This window comes from Phocoena sinus, chromosome 18 (assembly GCF_008692025.1).
Source record: "Phocoena sinus isolate mPhoSin1 chromosome 18, mPhoSin1.pri, whole genome shotgun sequence".
Taxonomy (NCBI): domain Eukaryota; kingdom Metazoa; phylum Chordata; class Mammalia; order Artiodactyla; family Phocoenidae; genus Phocoena; species Phocoena sinus.
Window position 1 is genome coordinate 20,765,939 of NC_045780.1, and position 16,131 is coordinate 20,782,069.

Sequence of the window (16,131 nt, forward strand, 5' to 3'; positions counted from 1 at the left end):
TCTGGGACTCTAAGGATATGTGAAATTTTCTCCTTTTACTGTCCGTGTCTCTTTGCCTCCTGTCCACATACACACAATAATTTCTCCAGATTTCTCTTCATATGTGGATAATTGTCTGTTAAACCCATGCACCAATTGTCTGTTAAACCAATGCACTTTTAGTCTCTAGAATTTAATTGTGTTTAAAATTTCTTTCTCTTATTTGCCTGGTCATATTTGATGGTCTTTTATTCCTTAACAATTTAAAAAATTATATCTTACTTCTTTAAACTCTTAAAGAAGGTAATTCATATTCTGTCAACAATTCTAATATCTTGGATCCTTGGAGATTCATATCTGTTGATTGTGCTAATTTTTACTCTTGGTGGTTTATTTCCTCATGTATTTGAAGGTTTTAATTTTGAGATAATATTCATTTGAAATTACTTTTCTGGAATCTTTAATGTCTAAATTGAGGATGTTTCTCTCAAAAACATTTGTTCTGCTGAAAGAGAAGTATTCACTGCTCTGGGGCCACCAGCCCCTTTGGCGGTACAGATTTCACTCAGGAATACCATTTTCAGCTTCCCTGCTTTGTGGTGAATTCAAATCTCTTGGTCCCATATATGTTTAGAGTCACTAGTTAGGTTTTAATTCTTTTTAAATGTTTCTGTCCTTGGTGATTTTCTTACTTTCTTATGTGCATTCAAACTCATAAACGTTGACATAGTGCATTAAAATTGAAAACTTTGGCACCTGGTTCCTTTTTTTATTGATAGATTTTTAATTACTTTTTCAGTTTCTCCAATGGTTACTAGTCTGTTCAGGTTTTCTTTTATTCAGTCAATATTGTTGACTAATATACTCCTGGAAGACCATTTTACTTAGACATACAACAAATATTTGTTATATCAGGGAATTCCCTGGTGGTCCAGTGGTTAGGACTCAGCACCCTCACTGCTGTGGCCTGGGTTCAATTCCTGGTCAGGGAACTAAGATCCTACAAGCCATGCAGCACAGCCAAAAAAAAAAGTTATATCAGTAATACAAGCACTGATCATCGGTAGTGCAGTAAAAAAATAGTTTTACACCATCTGAAAGGAAATAAGAGGTGAGCCTGAGTGGACTCTTAGTGTGTGGGCTTTGAGAATCCTAGTCCTGAGAGAGGCAATAATTCCCACACTGGCTTTCGACCCCTGAGGAAGAGAAGTTGCCCTGTGTGTGTCTGCTCTATTCCTCGTCTCTGTGAAGTTAGAGTAGAATAAAGCATTTCCCTTCATAGTGTGCCTGGCACTAAAGAATCTTTTTCTGGAAGAATCCCCTTCTTTGTCCTTAGGGGTTCATAGAAAAGACTTAAACTACAACTGTATAGATATTGCCACTATACCCCCAGCAGTCTGTACCTCACATTGGATTTAAGTAATAACTTGAGAAGGTGGGCTGAATTCAGACTACAGCATTATGCCTGAAGAGCCAGAAGGAGCAGTCTGAAAGATTGCATGGATGTTTTGGTGTGTGGTGGTGTGTGTGTGTGTGTACGGTAAAACTATCATCTGGCCCTGTAATAAAGAATATTTTAAACCCTAAAAGTGTGTCTTGGTAAAAAGAGCTTCAGAATTTGCTCACCATTTTAGTAACTTTTGAATTTCCACTGGGATCACATTATAATATTTATGTAGATTATTCTTTAAAAAGAACAAAGAAGTGAGTTGAGTAAGACGTTGTGGACTATTCATAGAATTCTCTTTCCAAAAACTAGGATGAGTGAAATTTTTCTCAAATAGGATTTTTTTCAGGTTAAGCTTCAGAATTGCATGTGGAAAACTAGTCAGTTCATTTCCATCAGCGATCAGTGTTTCAAGTGATCTGCAAATAAAGGAAACCATATTTTAAAAGATAGAAGAAGAAATCTGTCCCAGTGTTCCCAAAAATTGGTATAAAACTTAGTAGTAATATGTGTTAAGTATTTCCTTAAAATCAAGAGAATTAACTAAAAAGCAACCAAACCAATATATTATCATGGAAATAAGTGCATTTGTGTAAATAGTAGAGTTAAAGCACATATTTTGGGTCTTTGCAACAAGTCATCGCTATGGAAAAAGAAATAATCACAAACAGAAGAATGAATGTTACACTACATAAAATATAATATAGTGTAGTACAGTGATACAAAGAAAGAATTTGTTTTCATAGACAAATTAAACATTAACGCGTACTTTTTATTCATTCGGGTAAAGGTCTCAACTATGGGTGGAAGGCAGCAGTGGGGAAACAGACCATCATGCTGGGGGAAGCTTTTATCTTGCTTTTATAAAATATTAAAGAAAAATGTGTTTGTGAATTTTGGGGAAGGAAAGATAGTCTGCAATAGACTCAGAAAGTTCAGTGGAGTTCCAAAATTAACAAGGGAGAAAAAAAGAGAACAGATAGAATCCTGAAAAAAAATTCTCCCCCCCCCAAAAAAAGAAATATGAAAAGGAGAAAGTGAATAAATAGTAAATACAAAGTAAAACAGAAGGTAAAAAATTATAACAAATATGAACAGGCTGCATTCTATTAAAGTACAAGGATTGTTACACAGGAAATTAAATAATTGGTATAAATATTAGAAAGCAGAAACAAAATGATCTCATTTTACTGAAGATAAGATAATGCTTCTAGAAACCAAATAAAATCTAGTAAAACTCAATCAGAACTAAGATAATTTTTTACATAGTTTGATTTTAAAATGTAAAGAAGTAAATAGCTCTTCTCTATTCTGTTGTATTCTTTATTTCTCTATTCTCACTGGCGATAGTCAACTAGAAATGGAAATTACAGAAAATACTACATTCATAGTAGCAACACAGTTGTATGTTTTTGGGGGGAGGAGGGGCTTAGAATGATATTAAATGATTTTAAAGATCATAATCTAAAGAGACTAGTTGAGACTATTATTGAAAAACAATCTCCATACTACTTATTAAAATTATTCCAAAGTCATAATCAAAATAGTATGGTACTGACCTAGAAGGTCAGAGATCAACTTCAGAGACTTTTTAGAAATTAGTACAAGAAAGAATCAGATCTTAGTATTAAAGCACTGTGTATTACTAGCATTTTGTGTGTATGTATTTCCTTACAAAAAAATCAACTGATAAGAATTCCACGTGCACGCATGGATAAATGGACAAAAGCAGCTTGTCATTCTGTTAAGGTGGTCATCAATACTAGCTTTTAAATAATTACTGAAAATGTTATGTCTTAAAAATACTAAACACCAGTCATTCACTTTACATTTCGGTAAACCTTATGCTTCACATATTATGTTTTATGGCTACTGAATAAATGAAAGGACTCAATTTTATCCATCACAATCATCACCTAATATATCCTTAAGGGACATATGTCTTATGGGTACTTACTACTTCCAAAATACCTGAGTTTCTGGATTTCGTTTGGAATAAAAGCAATACTATTGTAGGAAATATCAAGTTCCTCAAGATTAAACAAGCAAAATAACCTTAAATAGAAAGAGAAAATGATTATATGTTTACAGTTACTGAGCATTAATAAAGAATTTAATTCTTCAGTAAATAGAAGCATAGAGAAACTGTATTTTTCTAAGATTTTTCAACTTATAGACTTTTTAAAAAATTATAGATGGTATAATTACAATGAAATTTCCTAAAAATGATTCATCTATCCCTTAAGACTGGTTTGAAATGTTTAGAGTTCGTAAAGCCCCATCTAGAAAAAACCACCTCTATTAGTTCCCTAGGGCTGACATAACAAATATCACAATCTGGGTGGCTTAAAGCAACAGAAATTTATTCTCTCACAATACAGGAGGCCAGAAGTCTGAAATAAAGGGGTCGGCAGAGTTGGTTCCTCTGGAGGCTCTGAGGGAGAAACTGTCCCTTGCCCCTCTCCTAGCTTCTGGTGGTTGCCAGCCATCCTTGGTGTTCCTTGGTTTGTGGCAGCATAACTCTAATCTCCACCTTTGTCTTCACATGGCCTTCTTATAAGGACACCATTTATTGGATTTAGAACCCACCCTAATCCCACCCTAATCCAGTATGACCTCATGTTAACTAGTTACATCTGCAAAGATCCTATTTCCAAATAAGATCACATTCTAAGGTTCTGCATGGACATGAATTTTTGAAGGGCACCATTCAACCCAGTGCAGTTGCATTAAGATTTTCCTGGTGAAATATCTTTGGTCTTTCTTTCTATTAAGCAAAGTACTTAAAAGTAAGAACCAAAGAACACAAAGGCTAACGCAGAGAGTCCTGTCTCCTGGGGGGTGGGAGTGGGAGTTGCTTCTTGGAGACTGGAATTGAAGTATGACATTTACCAAAATCCCTAGTAAATATTCCCCTCTTTGTGAATGCTCTTCTCAAATACCTTCCTGTTTTCCTTAAAGGATGAAAAATTACTTGCGTGATTATTAACTAAGGCATCACGAGCACAATATTTCATTAACTTCGTACTATTTTAGTGTGGATTATAATGGTCCTCATGATCTGTCCCCAGACTACTCTTTCAACTCACCTCTCACACTACCCAACTTTCACCTCAGGCCCAGAATTTATTTGCTGAATTTCCCTGAATTAGCCCAGTTCTCACATATCTCCAGTTCCCCCAAATTTGATCAGTGTCTTTCATTTTTTAAGTCTTGGCTTAGATGTTACCTCTTCCAAGGAACTCTTCCTGCATCTTTCAGAATAGGTGAGCTGCCTCTTCTGTACTTCTCTGCTTACCACTATCATAGAATTTATCACACTGTGTAATAAATGTCTCCTAAACTATGACATTCTGGAGGCCAAGGATTCTATTTTACATTTCTGTATATCCAGTGCTTTGGCCAGTGCCTAGCACATCAAAAGTGCTTATGAAATCACAATTGAATAAAAGGTATGGTGACCCCAGTTAATATAAAATCATTTGCTCTGAGAAAGTAATGAGATTGAATAGAAAAGCAAAAAAAAAAACAAAAACTTTTCAGTTCAGTGTTCATCTCAGACTTTTTTTCCACCTCTGTAAAGAAAATATTAGTACCATCTGTTCCATTTTTTTAATTCAAAATTATGTTATTTCATTTTCTTGCCTTAGGCAGTTTCTAGAGTCATTTTGTATTCCCTTATTACTTCAGTACAAGCAAACTAGTCTGGTTCTAGGCTTTCACTGTTGATGATAAATTCCTATTGATTGTGATGTTTAATTGGGCTTGTAGACAGCACTGAGAAAGCTAATTAAGAAATTTCATAGGCTCTAGAGTTGAAATTTATCTCATCTATATATGATTTTAGAGAGCACATTTGTTTAGACAGCCTTAGTTTGGTTTGATACTCTATACCCCACTAGCAACAAATCTATCACAATTTTCAGGGTGTATAGAATGTTTTACATTTATTTCATTGTTTTATTTATCAGCATATCATTGAGCAATGAGATGCTTAAACTAGACGCTTGCTGTTGGCTTGGAAGATTGTGCTAGCATTAATATTTGCATGTCATAACATTAATCACCACCACAGCAACATAAATATTATTTATTGAGAGCCTACTATGTGTTTGTGGCAGTTTAGAATGGTCTTTCATTGGACCACAGCAATATTGTTAATATTATTTACAGATTTAAAAAATGGAAGCTACCTTGATTCCTTGCAGTGGTAAATGAGAGTGTTCAAAAAGAATAAAATACCTAGGAATAAACCTACCTAAGGAGGGAAAAGACCTGTATGCAGAAAACTATAAGACACTGATGAAAGAAATCAAAGATGATACAAACAGATGGAAAGATATACCATGTCCTTGGACTGGAAGAATCAACACTGTGAAAATGACTATACTACCCAAAGCAATTTACAGATTCAGTGCAATCCCTGTCAAATTGCCAATGGAATTTTTCACAGAACTAGAACAAAAAATTTTACAGTTTGTATGGAAACACAAGAGACCACAACTAGCCAAAGCAAACTTGAGAAAGAAAAACATCTGGAGGAATCAGGCTCCCTGACTTCAGACTATACTACAAAGCTACAGTAATCAAGACAGTACGGTACTGGCACAAAAACAGAAATATAGATCAATGGAACAGGATAGAAAGCCCAGAGATAAACCCACACACATACGGTCACCTTATCTTTGACAAAGGAGGCAAGAATATACAATGGGGGAAAGATAGCCTCTTCAATAAGAGGAGTTGGGAAAACTGGACAGCTACATGTAAAAGAATGAAATTAGAACACTTCTTAACACCATACACGAAAATAAACTCAAAATGGATTAAAGACCTAAATATAAGGCCAGACACTCTAAAACTCTTAGAGGAAAACATAGAACACTCTTTGACGTAAATCACAGCAAGATCTTTTTTTTTTTTTTTTTTTTGCGGTACGCGGGCCTCTCACCACTGTGGCCTCTCCCGCTGTGGAGCACAGGCTTCGGACATGCAGGCCCAGCAGCCATGGCTCACGGGCCCAGCCGCTCCACGGCACGTGGGATCCTCCCGGTCCGGGGCACGAACCCGTGTCCCCTGCATTGGCAGGCAAACCCTCAACTACTGCGCCACCAGGGAAGCCCACAGCAAGATCTTTTTTGACCCACCTCTTAGAGTAATGGAAATAAAATAAACAAATGGGACCTAGTGAAACTTAAAAGCTTTTGCACAGCAAAGGAAACCATAAACAAGATGAAAATACACCCTCAGAATGGGAGAAAATATTTGCAAATGAAGCAACTGACAAAGGATTAATCTCCAAAATATACAAATAGCACATGCAGCTCAATACCAAAAAAACAACCCAATTCAAAAACGGGTGGAAGACCTAAATAGACATTTCTCCAAAGACATACAGATTGCCAACAAACACATGAAAAGATGCTCAACATCACTAATTATTAGAGAAATGCAAATCAAAACCACAATGAAGTATCACCTCACACCAGTCAGAGTGGCCATCATCAAAAAAATCTACAAACAATAAATGCTGGAGACGGTGTGGAGAAAAGGGAACCCTCTTGCACTGTTGGTGGGAATGTAAATTGATACAGCCACTATGGAGAACAGTATGGAGGTTCCTTAAAAAACTAAAAATAGAAGTACCATATGACCCAGCAATCCCACTACTGGGCATATACCCTGAGAAAACCATAATTCAAAAAGAGACATGTGCCACAATGTTCATTGCAGCACTATTTACAGTAACCAGGACATGGAAGCAACCTAAGTGTCCATCGACAGATGAATGGATAAAGAAGATGTGGCACACATATTAATGGAATATTACGCAGCCATAAAAAGGAACGAAATTGAGTTATTTGTAGTGAGGTGGATGGACCTAGAGTCTGTCATACAGAGTGAAGTAAGTCAGAAAGAGAAAAACAAATACCATATGCTAACACAGGTGTATGGAATCTAAAAAAAATGGTACTGATGAACCTAGTGGCAGGGCAGGGATAAAGACACAGTCTTAGAAAATGCGGGGGGGTGGGGGGAAGGGGAAGCTGGGACAAAATGAGAGAGTAGCATTGACATATATACACCACCAAATGTAGAATGGATGGCTAGTGGGAAGCTGCTGCATAGCACAGGGAGATCAGCTCCATGCTTTGTGATGACCTAGAGGAGTGGGATAGGGAGGATGGGAGGGAGGCTCAAGAGGGAAGGGCTGTGGGGATATATGTATACTTATAGCTGATTCACTTTGTTGTACAACAGAAACTAACACAACATTGTAAAGCAATTATACTCCAATAAAGATATTTAAAAAAAAAAAGAACTGTAAAAAAAACAAAAAGGAAGCTATAAGAAGTTAAGTAGTTTATCCAAGTCAGTATGAAATCAAATTAGTACTCCCTGTTCTTCAAGTATATGGATACAAAGTAATTCAATCCCTATCTTTAATCAATACCAATATGGGAAAATAAATTTGTGCATTTTTAGAATCAGCTCTTACTTCAGGGTTCACAAGTATGTTCTTAAATTCTTTATTCCAAACAGCTTCTCTTTCCCAAAGAACATGCTGGCTAATTAAATCAAACTGAACCAAAACAAGGCAAAACTTTGATTCTGTTAGTTAAAAGTAGTAATTTTCTATGTCATTTTCCTCCTGGTATCCACTGAGAAAAAGATAAGAGCATTTTTTTTAAACTTTTGTTACAGTTATGGCTTCATAACTTCAGGGAGTGAGGTGTGTGTACAAAGATGTACGTGTGTGTGTGTGTGTACACAGAAACAATTATAGATATGTGTGTACACAGATTAGTATACATACATAAGTTATCTATCTCTGTCCACTGAGAGTGTCTAGAAGCAATATCATCCCAATAGCAGTGGGAATATCCAGCACCCAGATCTTGTTTTTTAAATACCATCCTCCAAAAAAAGGAAATAGGGTTTCCTAAGAGAAATGGCTGATTCTAGTATCAAGGCAGGGAATCAAGGCAGTACAGTTTATGTTACTGTGGAAAGATAGTCAAACAAAAATAAAACTCATAATGCAATATCTTTACTTAGTATTTATTCTTTCTTTTAAAATACACTTTATGTGTAATGTGTGATGTGTATATAAGCGTTTTTACACAGAAATGATATAACTTTTATATACTTTTTAATTTTTCAAAATGAATAGTTTTACAGTGTTTTAATGTAGATCTTGGATTGTTAATTACAAACAATGCTGGATGAACAGTTTTATAAATGAATTTTGATGCACTTTCTTAATTACTATAAGAACCTTCTTTTGCAAAATGTTATTCAACTATTTAAGAGTCCCTGTGCTCTTAACTTTTTGCCCTTAACCTACATTCAATTTGTTAAAATCTAACTGGAAGAGATATCTTGTTTTGGCATTTGGTTAAGGTTTTGGTTCAAAACTTTCATTAAGGCTTAAATAATTACCAGTCCATATGTGGGGAAAAAATCCATCTCTTTTATACCTGGATATCAACATTCCTATTAGAGTTTAAAGGATCTTAGACATCATACAGGTAATTTCTTAGTTCATAGATTAGGAAATTGAGGCCTAGAATGGACTTGTGTCTTTCTCCAGATCAAATAGATAATTCTCAACTTTGAAGTTAAAAGTCTAGAATTCTTTTTTTATTCTCGATCTTTTTTTTTTAAATAAATTTATTTATTATTTATTTATTTTTGGCTGCATTGGGTCTTCACTGCTGCGTGCAGGCTTTCACTACTTGTGTTAAACAGAGTCTACTCTTTGTTGTGGTGTGTGGGCTTCTCGTTGCAGTGGCTTGTCTTGTTGTGGAGCATGGGCTCTAGGCACATGTGCTTCAGTAGTTGTGGCTCGCGGGCTCTAGAGCACAGGCTCAGTAGTTGTGGTGCACAGGCTTAGTTGCTCCACTGCATGTGGGATCTTCCCAGAACAGGGCCCAAACCCATGTCCCCTGCATTGGCAGGTGGATTCTTAACTACTGCGCCACCAGGGAAGTCCCAAGGCTAGAATTCTTAATTCCAAGTTCAGAGTTCTTTCGATATCCAAAAAGGCTTCCAAGGGATACGTGTAAGTTTCTCACCTGAGCTTCTTTATATGACTTAATCCATACTCAGATAATGGATGTCTAGATATGTATTTACTAGCCCCAGATTAATTGCCATCTATGTAGCTGGTAGGTGTTTTTTTTTTTTTTAACACAGTAATTAGAAGCAAATCAGCTAACTGGAACTGAATAACAATTATCAAATGGCTAAAAAGTAGCTAGCTGCTTTCAGAAGGGAAATTGATCCTTTTCTAAATTACATGCTCTTTATTTTCTGTGTTTAGAATCTCAGACTATCAACCTTACCCAGGTGGAAGCGTAGTAATCAAATTAAAGGCGATGTTGAAAGTTCTAAGGAACTTAAGTTGTTGAATTGTAGAAGGGATTTCTTTGATAGGATTATTTCTCAGATTCAGTATTTGTAAATTTTTAAGACAGAATATCTGAAAAATGGAAAAGAGAAATAAGCATGAGTAGAATACTAAAGTGTGCGAATCCTTATTTTTTCCATTTTATAAACCCTTTGAACTAATGCAGTCAAATCGGTATGGTAACACTAATTGGCTGTGTCATATATCTCAATAAATACCTTTGGTAAGCCTTGAAAATAACTAACCAGCATTCATATGTATGATATGGTAAGATAGTGCAGCTACTGTACTCATAGGCCCTTGACTCAAGAATGTTCCTTTTCTAAATGGGAAAATCATGCTGTTTGATCAAGCTCACGGTTTCATAAGAGGCAACCATGTCAAGAATGAGGAATGTAGGAGATACCTGCAGAATCAAGAAAATAAGTGGAATTAACCGTAGCAACCATGGGGTGTCTGATGTCATAGCCAGCTTGATTCACTCTGATATCACAGTTATTTGTAAATAACTGATTTTTCATATGAAATTTAAAAGTAGAGTATGCCATTTAATTCCACAATCTTTGCTTGATTTATATATTTCTTCTTCTCTAGTGAATCTTAACAAGCTTTTACATTAGCTCTCTTTAACATTAAATTAAAACTTTTTATATCATGAAGATTTAAAATTGGTGGAGTAGAGCATGCTTATTCTTGCCATCAGAAAGTTTAAGTCCTCCAAGTCTGTTTTTTCCTTTCAAGATTGTTTTGGCTATTTGGAATCCCTTACAATTCCATATGAACTTTAGGATCAGCCTGTCAAATTCTGAAAAAAAAGGCAAGTTGTAATTTTCATAGAGAGTGCAATGAATCTGTAGATCAATTTGCAAGTATTGCCATCTTAACAATGTTTTCAGATCCATGAACATGGGATGTCTTGTCATATAATTATGTCTTTAATTTCTTTTAACAAGGATCTGTAGTTTTCACAGTATAAGTTTTGTGCTTTTGTTAAACTTCTAAGTATTTTCTTCTTTTTCGTGTAAGTAGATTTGCTTTATTAATTTTATTGTCAGAATTGTTTGTTGCCAGTATGTAGAAATACAATTGATTTTTGTATATTGATCTTGTACACTGCACCCTTGATTAACTCACTCATTAGTTCTAATAGTTTTTAATGAATGCCTTAGGATTTCTATATATAAGACTGTATCAGCTATAACAAAAGATAGTTTAAACTCCTTCCTTTTTAGTGTGAATGCCTTTTACTTCTTTTTCTTGTCTAATTGTCTTGGCTAGAAACTCCAGTACAATACACAGTGACACGAGTAGACATCTTCATCTTGTTCCTGATCGTAGGAAGAAAATTTTCAGTTTTTCACCATTAAGTATGGTATTGGCTATGGGTTTTTTGTAGACACCCTTTATCAAGTTGAGGATGCCCCCCTTCTATTCATAGATGTTGAATGCTTTTGTCATGAAAGTATGTTGGATTTTGTAAAATGATTTTTCTGTCTCTGTTGATATAATTGTATAGTTTTTTTTAACCCTTCACTATATTAATGTGGAATCACATTGATTGATTTTTGTATGTTTAACCATCCTTGCATTCCTGGAATAGATCTCACTTGGTTATGGTGGAAAATCCTCTTTATATGTTGCTGAATTTGGTTTACTAGCATTTTGTTGAGGATTATTGCATCTATATTCATGAGCTATTGTTCTGTAGTTTGCTTTTCTTTCTATATCTTTGTCTAGTTTTGGTATCAGGGTATTACTGGTTTCATAGTTTGAATGAGAACATTTTCTCCGATTTTTCATAAGAGTTTGTAAAGGATTGGTGTTAATTCTTTTTAAGACATCTGGCAGAATTCGCCAATGGAGCTATCTGATCCTGGACTTTCCTTTGAGGAAAGTTTAAAAATTACTACTGAAACTCTTTCTTTTTTTAGAGAACCATTCAGGTTTTCTATTTATTCTTGAGTCCATTCTTGTGTCTTCCTAAATATGTGTCCACTTCATCTACATTATCTAGTTGGCTGGTATACAGTTATTTGTAGTATTCTCTTAAAATATTTTTAAAAATTTTCTGTAAGGTTGGTATGATATCCCATCCTTCACTCCTAATATTAGTAACTTGAATCTTCATTTTTTCTTGGTCAGTTTATGTCAGGTTAGTCAATTTTGTTGATCTTTTCAAAGTAACAGTATTAGGTTTTGCTGACATTGTTTTTCTGTTCCCTGTTTCACTAATTTTTATTATGTCCTTCCTTATTCTTTCTTTAGATTTATTTAGCTCTTTTTCTCTTGTGGCTTAAGATGGAATGTTAGGTTTCGATTTTTTCCTTTTTAATATAGTAACTGATAGCTATAAATTTCCCTCTGAGCACTGATGTAGATGCATCCCATAAATTTTGGATTGTTGTGTTTTGATTTTTATTTATTTCAAAGTAATTTTTAATTTCCCTTTTGATTTCTTCAATGACTCATTGGTTATTTAAGAGTGTGTTGCTTAATTTCCATCTATTTCCAAATTTCTTTCAACTACTGATTTCTAATTACATTTCATTGTGGCCCAAAAATATACTTTCTGTGACTTTCAATTTTTTAAAAAATTTTTTGTAGACTAACCTATGGTCTCTTCTGGAAAACGTTCCATGTGAATTTGAGTATTATGTATTCTGATACTTTTGGTTGGAGTGTCCCATAAATGTCTGTTAGGTCTTATTGGTTTGCAATGTTGTTCATGTCTTCCATTTCACTTTCATCTTCTGTCTAGTTGATCTGTGTGTTATTGAAAGTGGGGTATTGAAGTGTCCAACTATTATTTTTGAATTCTCTATTTCTTCCCTCAGTTCTTTCAGTTTTTGCTTCATGTATTCTGGGGCTCTGTTGTTAAGTACCTAAATGTTTATAGTTACAGCATCCTGAAAGATTGACAAAATGTCCCTCTTTATCTCTAGTGACATTTTTTGTTTTAAAATTTATTTTGTCTGATATTAGTATAGTCACTCCAGCTTTCTTATGATTGCTATTTGCATGATATATCTTTTCTTATACTTTTACTTTTAACCTCTTTGGATCTTTCACTCTTAAGTGTATCTCCTTTAGACAGACTACCACTGGGGCTGACAAACTGTATTTTTTTATTGGATTGTTTCATGTATTAACATTTAATGTTATTGACGTGGTTGGATTTATATCTCAATGTCACTTATAGTTTTCTAAATGTCATGTCATTTTTGTCCCTCCTTTACTGGCTTCTTTTGCATCAACTGGATATTTTCTAGTATAACATTTTAATTACTTTAATGATTTTTTTTCCCACTGTATTCTCTTCAGTTATTTTCTTAGTGATTGCTTTAGGGGTTGTAATATACACCTTGACTTACCAGAATCTACTTCAGATTTACACTAACTTAATTCCAGTGAGATATGGAGATGTTGTTCCTAGATAGCTCTATTCCCTCTTCCTTTTTTGTACTATAATTGTTATACATATTACATCTATATATGTTACAAACGTAACAATACATTATTATAATTAATTACTATTGTATGTGATTTTGTGTCTTTTAAAGAAGCTAAGAGAAGAAAGGAAACCAAGTATATATTTATATGGTTTGTTATATTTACCATTTCTGCTTCTACCTTTTCCTATCCTAAACTGTTTCAGTAGGCTCTGTCTCTGCCAGAGTCTACCATCTTGAATTTTCCATGAAACTTGTCCAATCACCACATGTATTCCAGCCTCTAGTCTTCTATTCATTTCACTTACACTATGCTAATAGCTTGGCATCATTTGCCTACCCCTAGTACGGCCCTTCCAAGCCTGGATATTGCCATTTTCATTGGAACATTTTGTCTATAGCTGTACAACACTGATCTGCATTTTAATGGCAAGTTCTACTTATTTCTATCACTTTAAAAATGAGCGCTTTATATTTTACACCTGAAAATCTCCCATATGGTTATACATTCTGCTTGAGTGGTTAGAGTATTCTTTGGCAGATGCACAAGTCTCATATATGACTGTTGAGAAGAAAGGTTAAAATTAATGTGAAGAACTAAGATCCCTATATTCCTTGGGAATTCTTGTCAACTTGTCTTAGTCAAATTAATAAAACTAGTGTGATATACTAGAAAAGAACAAATAACTCTTCTAGTGAAAATAAAAACACAATATCATAGAAATTATGGAAAATATATGTTTCTAATACTACGTGTTTGAAATAGAAAGCAAGTCAATTTGCTAGAAATCAATTCACTAAAAGTTAATACTCTGGAAATCAATTCACAAAGCAACAAAACACCCCGTGACCAATGAAACAATGACTAAAGACACTGAAAACATAATCTGTCCTAATTACTTATAATGACTTGTTTATATAATGACATTGAATCATCTCATCCCATATCTGATTATCCTTGGTATGTTTTATTAAGCAGAATATCCTATTTCAGCCTATTGTAATTAAAACTTGTTACAACATCATATTACCTTGTCACTAAACATTGCCTTTAAAGCTTCCAATTAACATGGATAAAGTATATCTTAGGTTTTATTCAGAATCAGAAAAATAAATAATTTTATACACGTTGTACAATTATGAGAACATATTTGAGAGCCTGACCATAACACAGTCTTTGAGGATTGTGTCATGGGACTTGCTAAGAAAAATGTACTATACTTTTGGTACTTCTAAAAATAAGCCTTTTAGGATACAATCCAAAATATATTTATTTATAGTAACTCCAGGGTATCATAAGTGTCTATTTTTAAATTATTATTAATAATAAGAAATTATGACAATATATACAATAATAAAAATGGACTCACTTCTGTGGGAAAGCAACAGATGTTATTATATGATAAATTAAGATATATCAATTGGAAAGCCAAAGGTGTTAGGTCTGGACAATTTAGGAGAAAAAAGCCCTAAAAGAAAGTGACAAAAGATAAGAATTAATTATTTACCATGCACAAAATATTTTATACAAGTGTTTAAAAAATGAGCACATAATCTAAATGTGTGACCTAATAACAAGCCTATAATAATCTTCCATTCATTTATTTTAGTCTTTCATGGTAATAATTTCTTAAATATGTAAAGAAACAAAATAGAAAAAACTAAGTATTTACATATGTAATAAATATAGTGTTACATGTGTGAAAGGCATTATTTCAGTTAATAACAAGCAAACATTTATTGACTGTCCACTACATGCTGAAATGTCATTAAATATATTTTATATTTAATTCTCTTTACCCCCTCTTTTTTTCATGTTTCTACTTCTATTTCTCTGTTATCTTTCTATTAATCTAACATCTTCTTAAAGTTTCTTGCTTAAATATGCCAATTTCTGATTGAGGAAAACATATGCCTTTGTTATGGACTAAATGTTCGTGTTCCCCCAAAATTCATTTGTTGAAGCTCTAATCCCCAACATGATGGCATTTAGAAGTGAAGTCTTTGGGAAGTAAGTTGGGTTAGATGAGGTCTTAAGGATGGAGCCCTCACGATGGAATCGGTGTCCTTATAAGAAGAACAGTGGACCAGAGATCTCTTTCTCTCTGCATGTGAGGATACAGCAAAAAGTCAGCTGTGAAAAAGAGAGCGCTCACCAGGAACCAAATTGGCTGACACCTCAGTGTCAGACTTCCCAGCCACCAGAACTGTGAGAAGTAAATGTCCCTTGTTTAAGCCACTCTATGGCATTTTGTCGTAGCAGCCCAAATTGACTAAGACATGCTTAGTGCCCCCAGTATCTTAATATTCCAGTAAAGTTGGTACATTTGTTTCTTAAGTATCATAGGATCAGTAGTGTTCAACTGAATGAACCAAGGAACTCTAATGCTGAAGGATCAAACCTCAGCTTATAGTGAAGGGAGGCATTGCTACCAATGCATTGGGTTATGGCATGCACTGTATGAGAGAGATGAGGTTCATGGCTAAAGAATCTTCGAATTGACAGTACTGGTTTCAAGACTGACCTCTTATTAAAGTATCAATATTTGTAAATGTCTAGATGTTGGTAGACATATACACCTATAGAAGAGTACGTGTTCTTTCTTCCTGTCACCAAACATTCATCTCTTCTCGACATAACTAGTAGTACACTAAATTATGTAGCAGGAAAGTGTCTGTCACAGTCTGTAATCATTCCACTAAGTGTGCTCGGATAACTAGTGCCTTTACATTTTCTTCTGCCTGGAAGGCTCTTCCCCCATCTGTCCTCATGAAGTATCTTCTCACTTCATTCACAGGTTGCTTATAGGCAGCTGTCTGCTCATAAGTCATCACATCCTATC

The 16,131-nt window shown here is 34.5% G+C and overlaps 1 protein-coding gene and 1 non-coding gene across 2 annotated transcripts in view; one reads left to right on the forward strand and one right to left on the reverse strand.

Annotated features, from left to right (window-relative positions):
- Positions 1-16,131, reverse strand: part of LRRC63 (leucine rich repeat containing 63) — a 42,728-nt gene that overhangs the window by 9,973 nt on the left and 16,624 nt on the right. The window contains exons 5-8 of the mRNA XM_032610889.1: positions 14,659-14,757; positions 9,775-9,911; positions 3,398-3,481; positions 1,606-1,845 (exon numbers count right to left, since the gene is read on the reverse strand). Coding sequence (XP_032466780.1) covers positions 1,606-1,845; positions 3,398-3,481; positions 9,775-9,911; positions 14,659-14,757 — 560 coding nt within the window. The remainder of the gene's footprint in view (positions 1-1,605; positions 1,846-3,397; positions 3,482-9,774; positions 9,912-14,658; positions 14,758-16,131) is intronic.
- Positions 900-971, forward strand: TRNAE-CUC. Its single transcript has one exon. It is a non-coding gene; the product is annotated as a tRNA-Glu (tRNA).